The 21,673-nt window shown below is 53.1% G+C and overlaps 1 protein-coding gene across 1 annotated transcript; it reads left to right on the forward strand.

Annotated features, from left to right (window-relative positions):
* The first annotated feature begins 20,269 nt into the window (after positions 1-20,269).
* FAM110D (family with sequence similarity 110 member D) lies at positions 20,270-21,304 on the forward strand. Its single transcript, XM_065421861.1, has one exon. It carries the CDS (start codon positions 20,270-20,272, stop codon positions 21,302-21,304), a length of 1,035 nt encoding a protein of 344 aa, XP_065277933.1.
* Positions 21,305-21,673: the final 369 nt, after the last annotated feature.

Here is a 21,673-nt window from a genome sequence, read left to right on the forward strand (position 1 = left end):
GGAGGAGAAGGTATCTGTACTTGCGTCTGTCTTTGTAGTGCTTGTATGTGTAGAGGCCTGTAGGGGCAGTGTGCTGAGCCCCGAGCCCTGAGTAGGGGCTCCGCCCTGATTAGGGGGCGGAGCTTGGCTGATTAGGGGGCCTATAAAAGAGGCCTCCCAGCCGAGCAGCGGCCCTAGCAGCGAGCAGCGGCCCCCAGGAGCCGGCCAACAGGGCTGCTAACAGGGGAGTTTAAGTGGGAGTTTACAGGGGGAGGTGGAAGGGGAGGCAGGTGGGCGCGGTGGTTGGTGTGCTTTGTTCCCTCAGAGGCTGCAGGCAGAGACCACAGCAGCCATGAGCCAGGCAGCAGGGGACACAATGCAGATGAAAGCATGTAGCAGCTGCGGTATGTATATAGTCCTAGCAGGTGCACCTGATCAGAGGGAGGGCTAGTGAGGGGGAAATAGAACTCAGGAACAGGTTTGGGTGTTTGGCTAACGAGGAGGGGACGCAGCAGGTGGTACCTGATGGTGGGAGGCAGAGGAAGAAAAGAAGGGCAGCTAGTCCAATACACAGGGGGGAGGAGTTGATGGAAGTAGCATCAACACTTGGCCCCGGGAGGATACAGGATGGCAATAGGGGGACTATAAGGGAAAATAGAGACAGACAGGAGTTACGGCCGCAGGGAACAGGGGATAGATTGGTAGATTGCGCTGCCCCCAGGCAAAGGCAGGTTTATGTGATTGGGGACTCCTTACTGAGGAGGTTAGACAGGCCTGTGACCAGGGCGGACCCGGAAAACAGAAGGGTGTGCTGTCTGCCGGGCGCTAAGATACGGGATGTGGACCTGCGGTTGAAAAGGATCCTAAAAGGAGCGGGTAAGAACCCCTTGATCGTCCTTCATGTAGGAACGAATGACACGGCTAGGTTCTCGCTAGAGAGAATCAAGGGAGATTATGCCAGGCTGGGGAAGACGCTTAAGGAAGTCGAGGCTCAGATTATCTTCAGTGGGATTCTGCCTGTTCCTAGAGAAGGACAGCAAAGGGCAGACAGGATTGTGAGGATAAATAGCTGGCTAAGGGAGTGGTGCTATAAGGAGGGCTTTGGGATGTATGGCCACTGGGAGGCTTTCGGGGACAGACAGCTGTTCTCGCGGGATGGACTTCACCTGAGTAGGGAAGGAAATAGACTTCTGGGAGGGAGGCTGGCTCATCTCATCAAAAGGGCTTTAAACTAGGAACTTGGGGGAGACGGTTGGGAGATGTCCAGTTGATCTCCACGCCAGATTCCAACACTGAAAAAGAGGGCGAGGAGAAAAGCACAGATATAGGTAGGGGTAGGGAATTGGACATAAGAAGGAGGGGGCAGATGGACACTACTGGGTCCGTACCAAAGTGCATAACTAATGGGAGAAAGGATAGACAGCATATGGTAAGATGTTTATACACCAATGCGAGAAGCCTAGGTAACAAAATGGAGGAATTGGAGCTCCTGGTCCAAGAAATGAAACCTGATATCGTAGGAATAACCGAAACGTGGTGGAATGGTAGTCATGACTGGAGTACAGGTATGGAAGGGTATGCGCTGTTAAGGAATGACCGGAAAAAAGGTAAAGGTGGGGGTGTGGCATTGTATGTCAATAATGAGCTAAAATGTAAAGAAATAATAAGTGATGGAATGGATAAGACGGAGTCTGTCTGGGCAACAATTACACTGGGTAAAAGAACTACTAGAGCCTCCCCTGAGATACTGCTTGGGGTGTGCTATAGACCGCCGGGATCTAGCCTGGATGCGGACAGAGAACTATTTAATGTTTTTAAGGAAGTAAAAACTAATAAGAGCTGTGTGATCATGGGGGACTTTAACTTCCCAGACATAGATTGGGGAACAAATGCTAGTAACAATAATAGGGCTCAGATGTTTCTAGACGTGCTAGCAGATGAATTCCTTCATCAAGTAGTAGCTGAACCGACGAGGGGGGATGCCATTTTAGATTTGGTGCTGGTGAGTAGTGAGGACCTCGTTGAGGAAATGGTTGTAGGGGACAACCTTGGCTCGAGTGACCATGAGCTAATTTGGTTTAAACTAAATGGAAGGGTTAACAGAAATAAAACTATGACTGTGACTAAGGTTTACAATTTCAAAAAGGCCAACTTTAATAAATTAAGGCAACTACTTAGGGAAGTGGATTGGGCTAACATACTTAGAGAGCTAAAGGCAGATGAGGCCTGGGATTATTTCAAGCTGAAGTTGCACGAGCTGTCCGAGGCCTGTATCCCGAGAAAGGGGAAACGGTCAGTAGGCAGGGGAATTAGACCCAGCTGGATGAGCAGGCGTCTCAAAGGGGCGATTAAGAAAAAACAGAAAGCGTACAAAGAATGGAAGAGAGGAGAGATCGGCAAAGAAACCTACCTTATTGAGGTCAGAGCATGTAGGGATGCGGTGAGAAAGGCCAAAAGCCGTGTAGAGTTGGACCTCGCGAGGGGAATTAAATCCAATAGTAAGAGGTTTTATAGCCATATAAATAGGAAGAAAACAAAGAAAGAGGAAGTGGGGCCACTGAAGCTTGCAGATGGAGTGGAGATTAAGGACAATCTAAGCATGGCACAATATCTAAATGAATATTTTGCATCGGTGTTTAATAAGGCTAATGAAGGGCTTAGGAATAGAGGGAGCGGGACAGAGGGGAATAAAGGAGGGGCAATTGACATTAAAGTATCAGAGGTGGAAGCCAAACTTGACCAGCTAAATGGGACTAAATCGGGTGGACCGGATGATCTTCATCCTAGAATATTGAAGGAGCTGGCGCGAGAAATTGCAAGCCCCTTGGCGATAATTTTTAATAAATCTGTAAACTCGGGGGAGGTACCGATGGACTGGAAAATAGCTAATGTGGTTCCTATTTTCAAGAAGGGGATAAAAAGTGACCCGGGTAACTACAGGCCTGTTAGTTTAACTTCTGTAGTATGCAAGGTCTTGGAAAAAATTTTGAAGGAAAAAGTAGTTAAGGACCTTGAGGTGAATGGCAATTGGGACAAATTACAACATGGGTTTACGAAAGGAAGATCGTGCCAAACCAACTTGATCTCCTTTTTTGAGAAAGTAACAGACCTTCTAGATAAAGGAAATGCGGTGGATCTAATTTACCTAGATTTTAGTAAAGCGTTTGATACTGTGCCGCACGAGGAATTACTGGTTAAATTAGAAAAGATGGGGATCGATATGAAAATCCAGAGGTGGATAAAGAACTGGTTAAAGGGGAGACTGCAGCGGGTAGTACTGAAAGGGGAACTGTCGGGTTGGAGGGAGGTCACCAGTGGGGTTCCTCAAGGTTCGGTTTTGGGTCCGATTTTATTTAATCTATTCGTTACTGACCTCGGAACCGAATGTAGGAGTGGGCTGATAAAGTTTGCGGATGACACAAAGTTGGGAGGTATTGCCAATTCGGAGAAGGATCGGGATATTTTGCAGGGAGACTTGGATGACCTTGTAAATTGGAGTAACAATAATAGGATGAGATTTAATAGTGGGAAGTGTAAGGTGATGCATTTAGGGATGACTAACAAGAATTTTAGTTATAAGTTAGGGACGCATAGGTTGGAAGTGACGGAGGAGGAGAAGGACCTCGGAGTCCTGGTTGATCGCAGGATGACTATGAGTCGGCAATGTGACGTGGCTGTGAAAAAAGCTAATGCGATCTTGGGATGCGTTAGGCGAGGTATTTCTAGTAGGGACAGGGAGGTGCTGCTTCCGTTATACAAGGCACTGGTGAGACCTCATTTGGAGTACTGTGTGCAGTTCTGGTCTCCTATGTTTAAAAAGGATGAACTCAAACTGGAACGGGTACAGAGAAGGGCCACTAGGATGATCCGAGGAATGGAAAACCTTTCCTATGAAAGGAGACTCGAGGAGCTCGGTTTGTTTAGCCTAACCAAAAGAAGGCTGAGGGGGGATATGATTGCTCTCTTTAAATATATCAAAGGGATTAATACCAAGGAGGGAGAGGAATTATTTCAGCTTAGTAGTAATGTGGATACGAGAACGAATGGATATAAACTGGCCGTGGGGAAGTTTAGGCTTGAAATTAGACGAAGGTTTCTAACCGTCAGAGGGGTAAAATTTTGGAACAGCCTTCCGAGGGAAACGGTGGGGGCAAAGGACCTCTCTGGCTTCAAGATTAGGCTTGATAAGTTTATGGAGGGAATGGTTTGATGGGATAATGTGATTTTAGTCAAATAGGCATTAACGGGCCATCGCGGGTAAAATGAGAGTCCGGCTGTAGAATCTTGCCTGTATGCTCGGGGTTCTGCTGATCGCCATATTTGGGGTCGGGAAGGAATTTTCCTCCAGGGTAGATTGGCAGAGGCCCTGGAGGTTTTTCGCCTTCCTCCGCAGCATAGGGCAGGGGTCGCAGGCTGGAAGATTCTGTTGTGGGTGAGTCAGCTTTTGTGGCCTGCATCATGCGGGAGGTCAGACTAGATGACCATATTGGTCCCTTCTGACCTTAAAGTCTATGAGTCTATGAGTCTATGAGCCCCGTTCAGTGAGAACTCCAGTGAGACCCATCAAACTGATTTCACTGAAGTCACTGGAAAGGGTATCCTAGAGGTGAATCTCCCTTGCTGCAGATTAAGCCCATTACTTCTTGTCCTACCTCTAGTGGATACAGAGGACAGTGGCACTCTTACAGGAGACATATCAGGACTCATAGAAACCATCCTCCAATCACTCCCCGCACGAAGAGCCAGCTTCCTCTAGGACACAACCGACTTCGTCCAGAAACTCAGCAACATTAACAACCCTCCCTCTGAACACCAACCTTGCCACTATGGATGTTACCTCCCTGTACACCAGAATCCCTCACAATGACAGCACTGCTGCTTGCCTCAACTATCTACAAGGCAATGGACAACACTCAGATATCCACCCCAAACACATCACCAAACTCATCCATAACAATTTTACATTCAACAACAAACACTTTGTCCAAACCGTGGGAACATCATCGGTACTAGGATGGCTCCCCAATATGCCAACTTTTTCCTGGGCTGCCTTGAGGAAGAATTTCTGGACAAACACACCATGCAACCCATGATATACCTGAGATACATATACATCAATGATATTTTCATCATCTGGACACGACTTAAACTCCCTCCTAGATTTCCACCACAACTTCAACAACCACCACCCATCCATCAAACACTCTCTAGAACACTCCCCTACTAGCATCAACTTCCTAGACACCGCGATCAGCTTCAGCAATGGAACTCTACAGACAACTACATACAAGAAACCCACTCATCACCTCACCTACCTTCACAGATCCAGTAACCACTCCAAACACACCAAGAAATCTGTTATCTACAGCCAGCACTCAGATACTTTGCACTTGTCTTTATTTATTTAAATTCATCTTGTTAAACTTAGACTAATTCTCCAGTTCGTCACGGTCCCTTTGAATTCTAAGGCTGTCCTCCAAAGTGCTTGCAACATCTCCCAGCTTGGTGTCATCTGCAGATTTTACAAGCATGCTCGCCACTCCATTATTCAAGTCATTAATGACAATATAGAATAGTACTGGACCCAGGACTGACCCCTGTGGGATCCCACTAGGTACACCCACCCAGTTTGACAGTGAACGATTGAGGGCTACTCTTTGACTACAGTCTTTCAACCAGTTGTGCACCCACCTTATAGTAATTTCATCTAGACTGCGTTTTCCTAGTTTGCTTGTGAGACTGTCAGGAGAGACTTTCAAAAGCCTTACTAAAAATCAAGATCTATCATGTCTACTGCTTCCCCCTTTGACCCCTCCCCCCACCCTCCCCATCCACTAGGACAGTAACCCTGTGCAAGAAGGAAATTAAGCTGGTTTGGCATGCTTTTTTTTCTTTTCAAATCCGTGCTGGCTATTCCTTATAACCCTATTATCCTCTAGGTGATTACAAATTGATTGTAAGCACCCATCTCCCTTCCCTACCCTGCGTCCCCCCTTCCTATCAGTGCTGTTGAGAAGCTGTAGGTGACTACTGTGAATTAGATACCTTGAATCTCAAACAGGTTTCACTGCCTTGATCCTTTTTGTTTTCGATTTATAGACCAGGACTGCCCCCTCCCCCTCCCCAAGCTCTAGGTGCATGTTGAGGGCCTTCTAGAATGAACAGCAGACAACACCCAGACATAGAAATCTAGACACTCTCAGCTCTGGTGCATCAGCTGATCTTTCAGTGAGACCGTGATACTGGCCTCCAACCATAAAGGACTTTTATGGATTAAAACAAGCAAGTAGAATTGCACCTAGAAACAGATGGGCATGTTACATGCTCACTGTGACATCTGAATGCTTTTAAAAAACAATCTGAATCCAGATGAGTGGTTGCCACCCAGCCCTGAGTTCTCTTTCCAGCAGTTGATGGGAAGCTGTACAAAATCCTATCATTCTTACCCTGCCATTCTTATTTTGCCCACTACAAGCAGAGTCGTATATGTTCTCTCTCTTGCATTTTGGCTCATACTGTATTCGAGCAGTCAAGCCATTCTATGCGCTAGGAAAAATCTGATGTGGCATTCTCGAGTGCAAGGTATATCCAACGTTCAGGAGTCCTTACTATCGAGTCATCTAACTCTGGTCAGGGAAGGACTCGGAGATGACATGGTAGTAAAAATACCTGAGCTCTGTTTATACTCTAGCTCAGTGGTTCTCAACCAGGGGTTCACATACCCCTGGGGGTATGCAGAGGTCTTCCAGGGGGTACATCAACTCATCTAGATCAGTGTTTCTCAACCTGAGGGCTGCAGCCCCAGGGGAGTCACAGGACAGGTTTAGGGGGATTGCAGGGTCAGCATTAGAGATTGGCAAGCAGGACGATGCTCAGGGCCCCAAGCCAACGGGGGCCCCACAAAGCTAAGTTACATGCTTCAGCCCTGTCCCCTGGGGCTCGGCCTTCAGACAAGGCTCACAAGTGAAAAACAGGCTGAAGTATAATATTTATATTCCAATTGATTGATTTGATAATGATATGGTAAAAATGGGAAAGTCAGCCATTTTTCAGTAATAGTGTGCCTGTGACACTTTTGTATTTTTATGTCTGATTGTGTAAGCAAGTAGTTTTTAAGTGAGGTGAAACTTGGGGTATGCAAGACAAATCAGACTCCTGAAAGGGGCACAGGAGTCTGGAAAAGTTGAGAACCAGGTCTAGCTACACTATTGCTAGCACTGGTGGAGAATTACAGGTCAAATTTGTTAGTCTCTAAGGTGCCACAAGTACTCCTGTTCTTTCTGCGGATACAGACTAACACGGCTGCTACTCTGAAAAGAGGAACTTGGGATCCAATTGAAACTGCAAGCGCAATTTGAGATCAGCAAAGTGGACAAAATTTTCCAAAGCACTGACGTGAGTTCAACTGAAAGTGAGGGGGATTTAGGCACTTCTGAAAATTGTTTTCCAATGTGTTTACAGGGGGCTGGATCCTTACACTGATTTACACCGCCTAACTCCATTGAAGTGAGTGGATCTCTGCTAACTTGCGGCCGTCGGCAGCTGAGGATCTGGTTCCATACATGTATAAGGTCCTTTGTCAGGTTTTTCCTGGGATTTTAAGGTGTCTGTTGGGGTGATTACCAAGCACTACCACAGAGCAGTACTAATTGGATGAATGCATTGATGGGAGCAATTGCAGGGTATTCTCCCTTGGAAAGCGCATTATGTTGGTCCCCTCTGGATGGAGGAGGAGGACACATGAAAGTGGAGGTGATTTTCCTGAAGTGTCTCAGACAAAGGCAGCACTTATGTTACATTCCAACAAATGAACTGCAGCCCCCGGACTGCAGAACCGGATACATCATGCCATGTACGCCCGAGCCAAGCTACCTTTGCTTTACAATAAGAAAGTGGATGGGGGAGGAGAGAGGCAGTCTGTGCTCAGTAAGCCTGAACTGCTGCTGCTCAGGGCTGGAAAAAAGGGCTTCTAGTTCTTGGTGGCTGCTCTCTTCCAGTCTGCTAAGGGAAGCTGGAGCTGGCTGGGTTATTGCTGGCAGACGAGGCCTCAGAAACCTTCGCTGTTGTACCTGGAGAGGAATGTTGGCTTATTGACTAGGGCTTTATGGCATGATCCGATTCAACATGCTTTGTGCATGCTGCTGGCTGTGATGAGAGCCGCTGGGGACTGTTCCTGTGTGTGCTTTCGTGGGTCTGCCAGCCAGGAAGGCGCAGGCTGCCGTCAAAGGTTTGGTAAAAGGGCCAGGCATTAGCAGGAACAATCCCCATCTGCTCGGCTGCTGCTATTACTCACCTCTGTCTTTACCAGAATAGCTGGTTGAATTCCAGTGCGGTAAACAAACTGAGCATAGTAAACAGGGATTCATGCTGCAGAGCTAAAAATAAGAGCGGATGTTTTTAACACTTTGTTTTGTTTTTCCCCCAGCATTTCCAGCGTGGGACTCTCCTGTCCCAGAAAGTTTGCTGAGGGATTCCTCATTTCCCGCTCTGGGTGACCCTCTGACTCCCCCATTCTCACTCTCCACACAACTGTTGACCAACAGCTGCAAAGCGTGAGAAGGACCAAGCGTGTGGGCCTGGCACTTAGGTGTGAAATAGCTCGCTGGGGTTTTCACACCTCGTCCTATCCGATCTGTGCACAAAAAGCTGGGATCAGCAGTGTCTGATTTGCCCTGTTCTCCAACCGGACCTGCCCAGCTTTCTGCAGTGACCGTAGCGCTTTGCTCTTCGCAAGTGCTTTCCACCCGCTCTGGATACCAAAGCACTTTACACACACCAGCTGAGATCACTGCAGCCGGGGACGGGGGTGAATATCATTCCAGAAGCACAGAGAAGTTAGTAGCCTGATTTTTTTTTTTTTCCAGAGGTGCTGGGTGCCCTTGGCTCCTACTGCTGTCAATGGGAGCGTGGGGGCGCCGCACCTTTGAAAATCAGCTCACCCGTGGCTTACCCAAGCCATGCACAGTGACTCTGTGGCAGAGATGTAGGACTCTTGGCTGCCAGGCTTATGTCTCCTTCACTCGTATGGAGAACCACCCAAGTCAGGGGCTAGTATTCTCTGTACGTACATGGACAGCGCAGTCTAGCAGTTAGAGCGGGGCCCTGAAAATCAAGACCACTGGAGTCTGATTTCTGCCACTGACTTCCCAACTGACCTTGGCCAGAGCCGTTGCTCTGGGTGGCAGATCCCTCAGGAGCTGCAGCGGATTGTTACTGCACATTTGGGAAGTGCTATGAGATCCTAAAGAAGGGCAGAAAGTTGCTCTCCAGCTCAGCACTTGGTGGTCTCCTGTTGCTACACGAGCAGCAGTAAAAAAGCCCTTAAGAAGAAATTCATACGTATGGTATTTTCACAGCCCATAAAGGCTCGCACCATCCCCCGCGGGGTAGTGTCGTTAGCGGGAAAAGCAAGCTCGAAGCTCAGCCATTGCTAGTCACTGTGTGCCCTCCCGATGGCACTCAGATCTCTTCCCTTCCCTGCGAGCTGAGACGCTGGCGCCCTGCGTGCAGCTGCCTCTGTCACTTTCCCTGCCGGAAGCAAAGGTCGGACTGCAACTCATGTGTTTTCTTTACCCAGACCTCCCTCCCCGTTGCTCCTTCATTATTTCAGATGGGCTCGACGGAGACTTCCACCCCCGTGATGATGTGCCGGGGGAAGCCAAAGTGAAACATATCCCCTTAGAGTTTTGCTAAGGCCCCAATTCAGCAAGGCTCCTGAGCATGCGGTATTCAGCAGGTGAGTGGTCCCATTGGCCTCAATGGGGCTAATCGTGTCCTTAAAGCTATGCACATGGATAAGTCCCAGGCTGAATTGGGGCCTGATTCTCCAGAAGGACCCATGGATCCGTGTAGGGGTTGACTACTGACATGGGAGGTCGTCTTTGATCATTCAGTGCTGAGAGTTTGAACCATCTCCAGCCCTTTCGGGCCTTGTGCATGCTGGGAACAAAATCATTGTCGCTACGATGGTGTCTGAGCAGGGTTGGAACTAGCAGAGTTCTGGCTCGTTTCCTTGAGCAGTGCTGGCTGGGCGTTTATCTGCCAGCGGTGGTGCTGATGGTGGAGTGGGCGTAGCATGGTTCTCAGAAGAGACCCCTGCCCTCAGTCGTCGGGGAAAGCAGACCCAACTTTGCTACCAACACTGGCCTTGTCTGCTGTAAAGCTCCCACCAGTGCTAGCACCATCCTGCTGGGGCCAGCACTACGTCTGTGACTGTCAATTGAACTCACTGGAGCAGGTTAAAGCAGGGCTTGGGCCTGTCCACCGTGCAAGACCCAGCTGCGTTGGGACACTTTTGTTCTAACTAGGGCCCCTACCATGAAGCTGTCCCAGTGTAAATGGGACCTATGTAGTCTTCCAGTTACAGAGATCCTTCGGGCCGGGAAGAAGCGGAGACTTGTGTACGACAGGTGCCACAAATAACTAGGCAAAGTGGAAGCGAAGTGTCCTGTAGGATAATCCCGAGTGTGAGAAGGGTTCAGAGGCAGCCTCACCCCAGTCACAGCAAGGACAGTGTGAGCTGTCGCACTCGGGTCAGTGAGAGAGACATGAAGTGAGCAAGGGGGATGATACAATGCACTCAATAAATGCACCAGGGAGAAGGCTGGACAGATACGGTGGGAAGAGAACAGGGAGATGGAAATAACTGAACAGGGGCCAGACCTGTAATCATCACTGTTAGTGATTTGCACTGAAGTGGCACCTAAAGGCCCCAGCCGCGTTGTGCTAGGTGCTGTACAGACATAGAGCAAAGAGACGAGCCCTGATCTCCTGCTCCCAGGCTGCGTCTACACTATAGCTATGCACCATGCCAGCATAGCCCGCTCGCGTAGGTGCAGCCTATGCCAACCGGAGCGTTTCTGTCACTGTAGGGACACCGCTTCCCGGAAGGGCTTTAGCTATGCGGGGGGCAGCCCTCTTCTGTTGACCGAGCTGCATCGACACTGGGGTTGTGTTGGCATAGCGACGTCAGCCAGGCGTGACTTTTTCACAACCGTGACTGAGGTAGCTATGCCGACAGAACTTTCAAGTGTAGACCAGGCCTAAATATATGCAAAAGACAACAGGTGCCGGCAGTGAACAGGCAGGAGGAGCACAAGGTAACAATGAGATGATGCTCTGGTACTGGGCCGATGCTGGCTCCTGGTGGTGCCTCTGGCCAGGCAAGCGGGAGCTGGGCTGATCCGTGTTCCTGGCATTGGCCCTTCCAGCAGCGTGGGGCTGATGACGAGGCAGGAAGGAACTGACTCTGCTGGAGAGAGGTGATTGTTGAGCATTGGACTCTGTTTCGTCTGTGGTATAAACAAACCAGTCTGGGCTGTAGCCCCAGGTGGATTTCCCTTTCCACTTTCCTTCAAGTCACCCTTCCTTTTGGCGCCATCGCTTCCGGCAATCACGCTTCTCGGAAGCTGGGGGCTGCAGTCACTCACCGCCGGCTGGAGTCGCACCGCGTATTGACCTGCTGCAACAGCGTGCCCACTTGGTAGGTGTTACCAGTGGCCTGCTGAGTCCAGGACAGTGTATGAGCAGGAGCCGCTCACTAAAAAGTGTGTAAGTGTAAAAACACTGTTGCAACTTGTGTTATAAACCAACCCCAGCTTTCATTGTAAACTGACTGTAAATTGAGCATCTAAGCCCGGGAAGAGCCATCTCCACAGTAAGAACCGTGGTGCTGCAGGGGTAGGATGTAATGTAATAGTGCCACGATGCGTTGTTTCAAGGTTAGGTCTCGCTGGTTTCGATGGGACCAGAGTGTTATAAGCAGCTGTGACAGAGCCAAGCTGCAGCCCTGAGAAGGACAGGAGCGAAACGCATCCCCTGGGAGGGAGGGCGAGCTGGGGGTGTGTGATATCTCTCCTTGGGCTCGGTGCCTAATCACACTTTTCCATCTCTTGTGTCTATGCTCCTGCCCCTCAAAACGGGGCTGGGAGCGTGAAGAACTGAGACTGGTTTCAAGTCTGAATAAGCTGAGAGCAGACGGAACAAGCTGCCCTGTGTCTGCTTCAGCTCTGCCTGCAGCCCCCGCCGGCTGCCCTGAGAAGTGGGCAGTGTGTGGTTTACAGATCTGGTCAGTCTCCCTGCCTCGGTGCTGGGGGGCTGTGAGGGAGCCTTTCCCTGCAGAATGAACAGCCCTCGGGCAGGTCAAAGGGCAGATGTAAAAATAACCCCTGGCGCTCACTCCACCTTCCTGCAATTTATAAACTCTCCAGGAAAGACTAAGGGCAGGAACCTTCCACGGGCTGGGGAGGGTTTGGCCAGGAAATGCACCAGCAGGACTTGTGCTCTCCCTCTGCTGGTTCAGAATCTCACGTCTAGAACCGTTGTAGGGACAGCCGGACATGTCCCTGCTCAGGGACAGTGAGAGGGGAAGTAACAGAGGTTAGCGCTCAGGATCAGGGCTTGTGGGGGTTCATGGGCCTAATTCCCCTCTGGTGTTGCTTCACTGCAACGTGTGTTGGGGATGGATCTGGGCCAGGGAGTAAAGGCAGCAGATGCAGAGAAGTTCTGGGAACTCCCCCCCGCTATCCTCCTTGCGGTCCCTGCCTGGTCCCTGCCAGTCCCAAGGTCCCATCAGACACAGCCGGGTGTCAGCCCATCAGCGCTCAGCAGGGCTCCCCGGGGAAGGTGACTCCAGGCCTCTGAGTAATGAGGTGGAAAATGTGAAACAGCTGGGGCCCCTTATCACTTTGTCTCATTCCAGACGTGGGGCTGGCAGGGAGAGGGCCGAGAGAGAAGCGGCTGTTTGCTGCAAGGGGCTGAGGGTTATCTCCCAGCACAGACAGTGACACCCACTCCATTGGTGCAACCTCCCCCACCTCCACTGCCCCAAATGGCAGATCAAGCTGCAAAAGCACAGAGAAACTGAGCAGGGAGAATGGTGTGAGGGTGGAGCTTGATCTACAGGGGAGGAAAGCCGGTAGGGAGGAGAATGGGACATAGACTCCAGGATTTAGGCCCAGGTCCTCGCTTCCTTTGTTGTGATGGGAATTAGGTGCTGAAAAACCTTGGTGATTTGGGGGTTAATGACAGCGGGGCTTGTTTGGAACAGCCGGGGGAATTGGGTGGGTAAAATCCAGCCCTGAGCACTGTTTAAACAGCGATGGCCCCAGTGCGGTATTTGGATGTGACCATTGGTGGTAGAGTCGCACGCACAGGCCGCAGCTCAGATTAGTAGTATTGGTGGCTTGTCATACGTTGTGCTCGGTGCTGCACATATGCCTGGGGAGAGTCCTGCCCTGAATAGCGCAGTCGACATGGACAAGACCGGAAGGATCCTTGCCCCCATTTTATAGATGGGGGAAAATGAGGCTCAGAGAGATGACATGACTTGCCCAGGCTCACTCAGGCATCTGTGGCAGAGCTTGGCACAGAACGCAGCTCTTCTGTGTCCAGTCCACAAGACCAGCCTTCCTCTGCAGCCACTTAAAAGGCCAGAGGTTTCCTGTGAATGTCAGAGTCAGACAGCCTGTGCCGCTCAGGCAGCACGCAAACAGGGCAATGCCAGGGCCCCAGTTGAAACCTGCCAGGATATCAACTGCGGCCACAAATGGATTCTTCCTGGCTATGTGTGCATGCAGCCCCCTCCAGTACGCTAGAGACAGAGATGGGGGGTCGGCAGCAGGGGAGTGGAGGGTCGTCTCATCAGGAAAGAAGAGGGTGAGGTATGGATGGTAAAGCAGAGAGGAAGAAGGTAGGCAGAGTTAGCACCGGGGTGTCATTTCAGAAAAAATTGGGGGAGGGAAGTCATGTCATTATATGTGATTGTCTATTTCCTGCAAAGTCTGGGGGGTTGAGTGGAAGACACAATGGAGCATATAGACCGATGAAAAGTCTGGGGGCTGGGGCGGAACCAACTGCCCCCTTGCCCCATAGCAAATGATGCCTCTGGTTAGGAGGGGGCAGATTGTGTGTAACAGAGCATAAGGCAGATGTAGTGCACTAGGAGTGGCAGGGCAGGGGTCAATGCGGGGTGTGAGCGGGAGGGAAAGGGTTAATGGGCTGGATGTGAGCGGGGGGCAGGGGTTAATGGGCCGGGCGGGGTCAGGAGGGCAGGGGTTAATGCAGGCTGGGTGGGGTCAGGAGGGCAGGGGTTAATGCAGGCTGGGGGGGAGGGAAGGGGTTAATGCTGGGTGTGAGCGGGAGGGAAGGGGTTAATGCAGGCTGGGGGTGGAAGGCAGGGGTTAATGCTGGGTGTGAGCGGGAGGGAAGGGGTTAATGCAGGCTGGGGGGAGGGCAGGGGTTAATGCTGGGTGTGAGCGGGAGGGACGGGGTTAATGCAGGCTGGGGGTGGAAGGCAGGGGTTAATGCTGGGTGTGAGCGGGAGGGAAGGGGTTAATGCAGGCTGGGGGTGGAAGGCAGGGGTTAATGCTGGGTGTGAGCGGGAGGGAAGGGGTTAATGCAGGCTGGGGGGAGGGCAGGGGTTAATGCTGGGTGTGAGCGGGAGGGACGGGGTTAATGCAGGCTGGGGGTGGAAGGCAGGGGTTAATGCTGGGTGTGAGCGGGAGGGCAGGGGTTAATGCAGGCTGGGGGTGGAAGGCAGGGGTTAATGCTGGGTGTGAGCAGGAGGGAAGGGGTTAACGGGCTGGGGCGAGCGGGAGGGAAGGGGTTAATGCACAGGGAGGGGCTGGCTCTCCCTTGACAGTGAATATCCACCAGCCGCTGCCTGCCCTGGCTGATCTCAGTTCCCTGGGAGCTCTTGGCAGGGCAGGACCAGCTGGTGCTTGACTGGAGATGCCTTAGCCGGGCTTGGTGAGTGCCCCTCTGCCCTGCCGCTCTGTGCTGGAGCCCCCGACCCTGCCCTGCCCTCGAGCCCCACTGCGCAGCTCAGCAGAATTCCTGCTGCAAGGCCGGGGGGGTCCCAGGGCCGGCATTAAGGGGTAGCAAGCAGGGCAATTTCCTGGGGCCCGTGAAGCTAAGCTGCTCAGGCTTCAGCTTTAGCCCCTCATGGCGGGACTCGGGCTTCGGCTTTCTGCCCTGGGCTCTAGCCAGTCTAACACCGGCCCTGGGAGGTACTAACGGGGGATGCGTGGCAGTGCCAGGCTCTGTGGGCAGGGCGTAGTGTCTTGTCCCTTGGGGCAGGCCATGCCCTGCTGTGGGCTCCCCTGGGAGCCCTGTTTGCTCTGTGCAGCCCTGGCGAGCGGGTGCCACCTTCGGGCGTCCGGCTCTTGGCCTCAGTGGCTTTCCAGAGGGAGGCTGGAGGCCAGTGCTGGTTGCTTTGGGGAGCTGAGATCTGGCTGCCCCGTGTTTGAGCTGTCTCTGCAGGGCACGTGCCAGGGAGGCGGGCGAGTGTCTGCCCTGGAACTGCTTATTTATAGCGCTATGTTTGGGAGGCAGAAGTTCAGCTCTTTGGGCTTTTTATAGCAGGTTTGTTTGTTTTTTTCCCCCCTTCCTTGCATCCTAGTGGCCCTGGGATAACACGGGATGGGATCTAAGCTCCCAGCTGGAGAAATTTTGGTCTAGCTTCAGTGCTGTGTTAGGATCCACAGGAGAAAGCCCCCAGGGGGGAGCCTTCCAGCAGCCTTTACAGTCAGTCTCCCCTTAGTGAGCAGTGCATGGGGTGATCTTTTCAGATGCATGTTTTCCCCTCTGGTGTCTGGCAATGAGGCATCTCATGCCCTGGCTGCTGCTGTCCCAACTCATGTGGCATGTGTGTGTCTGCTTTTCAAGTGCTCAGCTCCTGTTTATGGCCAGTTTTTCAAGGGTATTCAGCCATCCACAAGCTGAGCTCTGCTGAAAATCTGGTCTTTGGGGTCCTGGCCATATTCTAACTCTGGAACGCTCTCTCTGCCCTGGCAGTTTCACCTGCGCAGCATTCTTCTTTTCCTACACCAGCCGTTGGTGTAGTGTTGCTGTGTGCTGTTCAAGACTTGCTGTGTTCCACCCCAGAGGTGGGTGCAGTGATCCTTACCTGTCTTTACATACAGGACTGTTGTGTGGCTTAATTCATGTGCGTAAAATGCTTTACGGATACCCACAAGGTGCTGTACCCAAGGCAAGTGTTGTAGTGGTAGGAACAATCGCATTTTGACTCAGATCTGCTGTGGAGCATCTATCTAGAGTATACTGGGGAGAGCTGGTAGAAAACTTTCCTGGCGAAATATGGAGTTGCACTGAAATAAAATTTCCCTGGGGGGGAAAAAACCTGTTATTTGTCTTGCGATAGCATGTGAGAGGCTCAGTCAATGCACCAGGGCCCTTTGTGCTAGGGGCTGTACAAACATAGGACAAAGAGACACTCCCTGCCCCCAAAAGCTGACAATCTAAGTATATGACCAGAGACGACAGATGGATGCAGGCAGCTAGAGCGGCACCAGGGAACCAAAAATGTGGATTTTTTTGTTTTTGTTTTTTTTAATTGGGAAAACGCGAAAGGAAACGGTTTGACCGAGTGTTTCACTCTGATAGAACACGTTTCCTCTCCCAATTTCTCAACTTTCCAACTTTTTGCTTCATGAAAATTCTCACCGTTTTGACTTTTCCTCCTCCTTTGGGATGAAAGCAAATGTGGAAAGAGGGATTTCCTGCAGGCTGGAAATTCGATTTCCCCAGTGGCTCTAATAACCGCTCCGGAGCTGGTCTGTTAGCTCCCCTGCTGACTTGATCTCTGCCCTGAGAGCTGGAGTTGAAATTCCTGCGCTCAGGACTGATCAAGGCAGTGAACCTTTCCATCAGAAATGCCCCTTGGGAATCTGTGCCTTTATATTATGCAACCCCTCTTTGTGTGACCGAACTGGGTACGCCAGACCCTGGGCAGCCTCTCCCTGGGTGGCATGAAGTCTCCATGTGAAAGTCTTACTGATCTCCAGCATGTGGGGTCTTTACCGTGACCGTGCAGGTCAGAGGTGTGTTGTGGGATTAAATGGCAGGAAAGGCAGAAGGAACCAGGGCTCAGCTGGTGGAGGGTTTGGGTGGGTGGATGCTGATCCCTTCCTTTCGAACACCACAGTATCAAACTCCAGCTGTTGCCTCTTTCTCAGTCCAGACTCTTGCTTCTTGTCTCAGAGGTCTCTGTTAGTTTGGCTCCAGGGAGATCTGGCTCTGCCATAGACTTCCTGCGGGATCTCGGGCAACTTGCTTATTGCTTCATACCTCAGTTTCCCTGCCTGTAAAATGGGAATGAGACCGATGGGCCTCCAGGGGATGTTGAAAAGTTTTATTTTGTTCTCATTTGTCATGTGCTTGGAGATCCTCGGCTGAGAAGGGCTAAGTGTTCATGTGACAAGTTAGCTGGGGGTTTGTCCTGAGTGTTCCCTGGCAGGCTGGAGGGGAATTGTGGGGGGAGGGAATCCAGCTCCGAGTGTAGATGGGCTTGTCTCCAGCAATGGGCAGAGAATGGTGACTGCCTGGGGTAGGCAGGCTGGTTAACCATTCGCTTCCGATCAGTCACTGCTGGACTGAGAAGCTCTTCAGCGCCATTTGTGTCTCTTCTGTTAAAGGAAACCATCTGCTTGGGGCATTTACAGCTTTTGCATCTGACTCCAGGCCCCCTGCACTAGCTGCTGTCAACTTCAGCACCAGATTTACTGCCCTGGTCCCACCCTGGCCCCTCATTAGCCAGCCCCTTAGGCTCAGACGCTGCTTTGTTCTAGTCCTTCCCTGGATGGATGGTCAGTCGGGAGGTGAATAAGAGCCGTTATTCCCAGTAGGCTAATAAAGGCTCTCTGGTGGTCACGATGCCAGCGGTGACCTCTGGCTGTTCATTTAGGGCCTCCTATGAATTAGGAATTAGTCATGGGGCAAACCCGGGGGGGTTTTCTAAGCCTTGTTGGTCGCTGGCTTGTTCGGTGTGAATGAGAGGTGGTTGGGAGCTGAGCCAGCAAAGTTGAATGGTTCTGGGATTGGCCCACCTGTTCCAGGATGAGGCTCTTTGGTTCTGGGACCCTTTATCCTGGGCAACTAGACAGGTGCTTGTTTATATGACAGTAGCACCTGGAGGCTTTGCACACACACCCAGTCAGAGCCAACTCCTGCCCAAAAGAGCTGACAAGCTAAACAGTCGAGCCACATGGGGAAACTGAGGCACGGAGACAAAGGGGGAAGTGACATGCCCAAGGTTACCCAGCAGGTGAGAGCTGGGAGTAGAACCTGTGTCTACTGACTCCCGGTCCAGTGCTCGAGCCGCTGGGCCATGCTGCCTCCCTGGGGATTTTAGCCCTCAGCAGCCACTGTGGAGTCAGTGTGTCAGTTGGCTGAGACTTTGACAGATTAAAAAAAGCCTTTTTCTTGTTTTCCTTTCTGAAAAGGGAAACCCAGAAGGGAGCCCGTCCCAACCCGGGGCCGCTCAGACGCTGTGATTATTCTGAGCCACACGGAAGGCGAGTGGAGCCAGAAACGCCCTTGTGGCTTTTCCACCTCCTGCCGTCTGGTTCCTCCCCTCCCAGTTGCTCCAACCTGTCTCCTCCGTTGCTCCCGAAGGTAGCACCGGTGGTGCTGGGGCCTGCCGGGAAGCATGGGTGGCTCTGCGGCACTTGATGTCCGGATTGTCTTTGTTCTGCTACCGTTGGGCACATAAAGATAAGGCGGCTGGCTCCGGTATTTTTTCCTGTTTAAGTTGCTCTTGGAAGCTCTGCAATAACCCAGGCGACTTCACAAGCTGTTCAGTGCTTTCCCCTTCCTGCAGTGATTAGTCCCACCTAGAGGCCTGCTGCTGTCTAGAAAAAGGCCCGTCTCCCGTCCTCTCCCAGTCTCTTTGCTGTGCATCTGAGCTAGCCATGTGCCCTCCTTGGCTCCTACTCGTCCTGAAGCACGGTGGTATCCCAGCAGAGATTAGCCCGTGACGTCTCCTTTTCCAGCCTCCTGTCTGCTGCTATGCTTCAGAGGATATGGGGCTGTCACGGTGGGGAGAGGGGGAACTCGCACCCACCTGAAAAATCACTGTGCCCCTCAGCAGCCCGACCCACGCCACTCTGAACCGCACGACATGTCTAGAGATGGCATCAAAACCCTCCCTGAAACTGCATCCCCGGCCGGCTGCCCCATTCCTCCAAGGTGCCCCCCTCCCTCTCGTCAGGGTCTCCTTTGCGGAGCAGCCCTATGCGGTAGTTAGGTTTCCTCCTGGCGCTTTGAATGCAGCCACGGGGGCGGGTGGTTCACAAGGGCATCTAGCCCGGCCCCTTTACTGGGCAAGAAAATCAAGCTCCTTCCCTGCTCCCGACTGCCCCCTCTCCTCAGCTCTGGGTTGCCCCTTCGCCAATGCATTCTCCTCCTCTTCCTCTCCTCCATTCCCCTACCCCCATTGTCTTGGGCTCTGGACTGTCTGGGTGCCCATCTCTGCCATGGTGAGGGGGAGAGGCTCAAACCAGAACCCTCATCTACCCCCAACATGGGGGGGGGGAGGGAGTCCCATTTTGTGGGGGAGGTGGGGCCTGAACAGACTCCTCCCCCCCGGGGCTCTTGTCTTCCTCTCGCTCCTGAATCCTTGATCGATCTCCCATAGAGCAACACAGCAGGCAGCAGCTCTGGGCTGCCCCATCCCCTGCTGCCATATCCAGGCTCTCTCTGGCTGCGGGGCCTCGTCCGAAGGGTCTTCCTTTGCTTCATCTCTGGCTGGTGCAGCTGAGTTGGACACGCTGCTGCCCGCTGGGGAGAAGATTGTGCTGGGTACAGGCCCCTCCTGACTGCATCCTCCACAGCCATGCACAGCAGCTGGGCAGCAGGCAGAGTGGAGCTGGGGGGGGGCTGTAGCCTGGGTGCCATATTACACTGGTGGGGGGGCGGGGCACCTCTCTGTGCCCACAGTGCCAGGGAGGGGGAGATGGAGTGTGTGTGTGAATGACCCAGCTGGAGGGTGGCTTCCACTTGAGATGATGCTTCCTGCTCAAAATGGTCCTTCTGGGGGACGCTTGGGTGCTACATTATCCGCGTCCCCGTTCCCCCACAAACAGAACTCCTCCTGCGGTGGGACCAGGTCCTGCCCCAGCCTGCGGATGATTGGCAGCTGCCCGTTACCCATGCAGGGCCCTTTGCCGGTGGTGGTGGCAACAACTTTCCTATGACTAACCACTTCCCTCCTCTCCTTCCAGGAGCTGAGTGCACCTTCCCCACGGCCACTGAGGACTGGCTCCTTGCGGATACGGAAGCTGGTGCCAGAGAGCCCCTCTTGCGGTCCTGTCTGGATACAGGTTCTGGCTTCTGAGTGAAGAGCCACGTCGGTGTTCTGTGGCCCACTCGAAGGACTGGCTTTAGAACAGTGTGGATTTGGGGTTCGGGGCTTTCGCGTTATGGTTCCCCTGAGGGGCCCCCCATTGCAGGTCGCTGTGCCCTGAGAGCCGAGGTGCAAGTGCATGAGACCATGAGGCCTGTGTCTCCTGCAAGTAGCACATCCCCCCTGGGGCTGCTGAACCGGGGCCCAGAGTATCTCCGCAGGCAGATGGAGGTGGGGAGCGGGGGCCGCACCCCGAGTGCCGTGGAGAGGCTGGAAGCCGACAAAGCCAAGTACGTCAAAACCCAGCAAGTGATCAACAGCCGGCAGGAGCCGGTGCTGCGTAGCTGCCCCCCGTGGCCTTCCCCTCGCAGCAGGAGGCGCCTGACTCTCCACCAGTGTCACGAGATCTGTCAGAGCTCAGAGCTGGGCCGAGACAGCCCCAAGCAGAACGGCCCCAGGAAGCTGCTGCCTTCCCCCCAGTCCCCCGTGGCGCGCAGGGGCAGCAGCAAACGCCTGCTGAGGCCCGACTCGCTCATCATCTACCGGCAGAAACGGGACTGCACGGCCATCAACAAGGAGAATGCCAAGGGCTCCGGCCTGGTCAGGCGGCTCTTCCAGGGGCCTCTGAGAGACAAACTCCCCAGCTCCCCCTCCTCCAGGGGCCTGGGCGACGGGCGGCAGGGGCCGGAGAGAGACGAGACCCCCATGGTGTGGGTGCCGGTGGAGAAGGAGGCTGCTAGAACGCAGAGCCCAGGGGGCGGCATCTTCAGCCCGAACGCGAGCCCTGTGGCGCAGCCTCCACACAGCAGCCAGTCGGGGCCAGGCCCGAAGGAGGCCAAGAGGGAGCTGGCCCGAGGCTGCTCCCTGCCCCTCTCGGAGAAGGAGAGGTTTTTCAACTACTGCGGCTTGGACCAGGACCTGGTGGAGGTGCTGGGCAGGGAGAGGTTCGGGCCTGCTGGCTGGGACGCGGCCTCCTCCTTGCTCCTGGGGAGCGCGGGCTCGGCCGGCTCGGAGCGCAGCGGGCCGGCCCACTCCAGCAGCTGCGAAGCGGAGCCTGACGCGGAGGAGCCGGGCGCACAGCGCTGCTCGACCGTCTCCATTATCGAGCGCAACGCCCGGGTGATCAAGTGGCTCTACGGCTGCCAGAGAGCCTGGACGATGGCCAGGGAGTCCACGGTCTGAGGGAAGGGTCCTTTAGAGACCCCGTCCCGTCTAAAGGGCTGGGGGCAGGCGATCTCCACTCCAGCTCAGGACCCGTCCCGGCACTGGTCACGCCCGCCAGTCCTGCCTCCAGCGAAGGCAATGGCAACCCTGTGTCGCTCTCAGCGCGGGCAGGAGGCGGCCTGGGGCATGAACCAGGCAGATCGTTCGGCCCTTGGCTGAACCAGACGCTCATGGGGGTGAAGATGCCCGGAGCTGGCACTTCCCGTGCTCCTGCCCTGTGTGTGCAGCTACCCACAAGCGCCTTTCTGCACTGGGGCTGCCAACTGGGGACTGTCATGTAAATGGGGGGACCCAGGTGCTTCCAGCAATGCATGGCCTAATCCTGCT

The sequence above is a fragment of the Emys orbicularis genome, chromosome 23, assembly GCF_028017835.1.
Source record: "Emys orbicularis isolate rEmyOrb1 chromosome 23, rEmyOrb1.hap1, whole genome shotgun sequence".
Classification (NCBI taxonomy): domain Eukaryota; kingdom Metazoa; phylum Chordata; order Testudines; family Emydidae; genus Emys; species Emys orbicularis.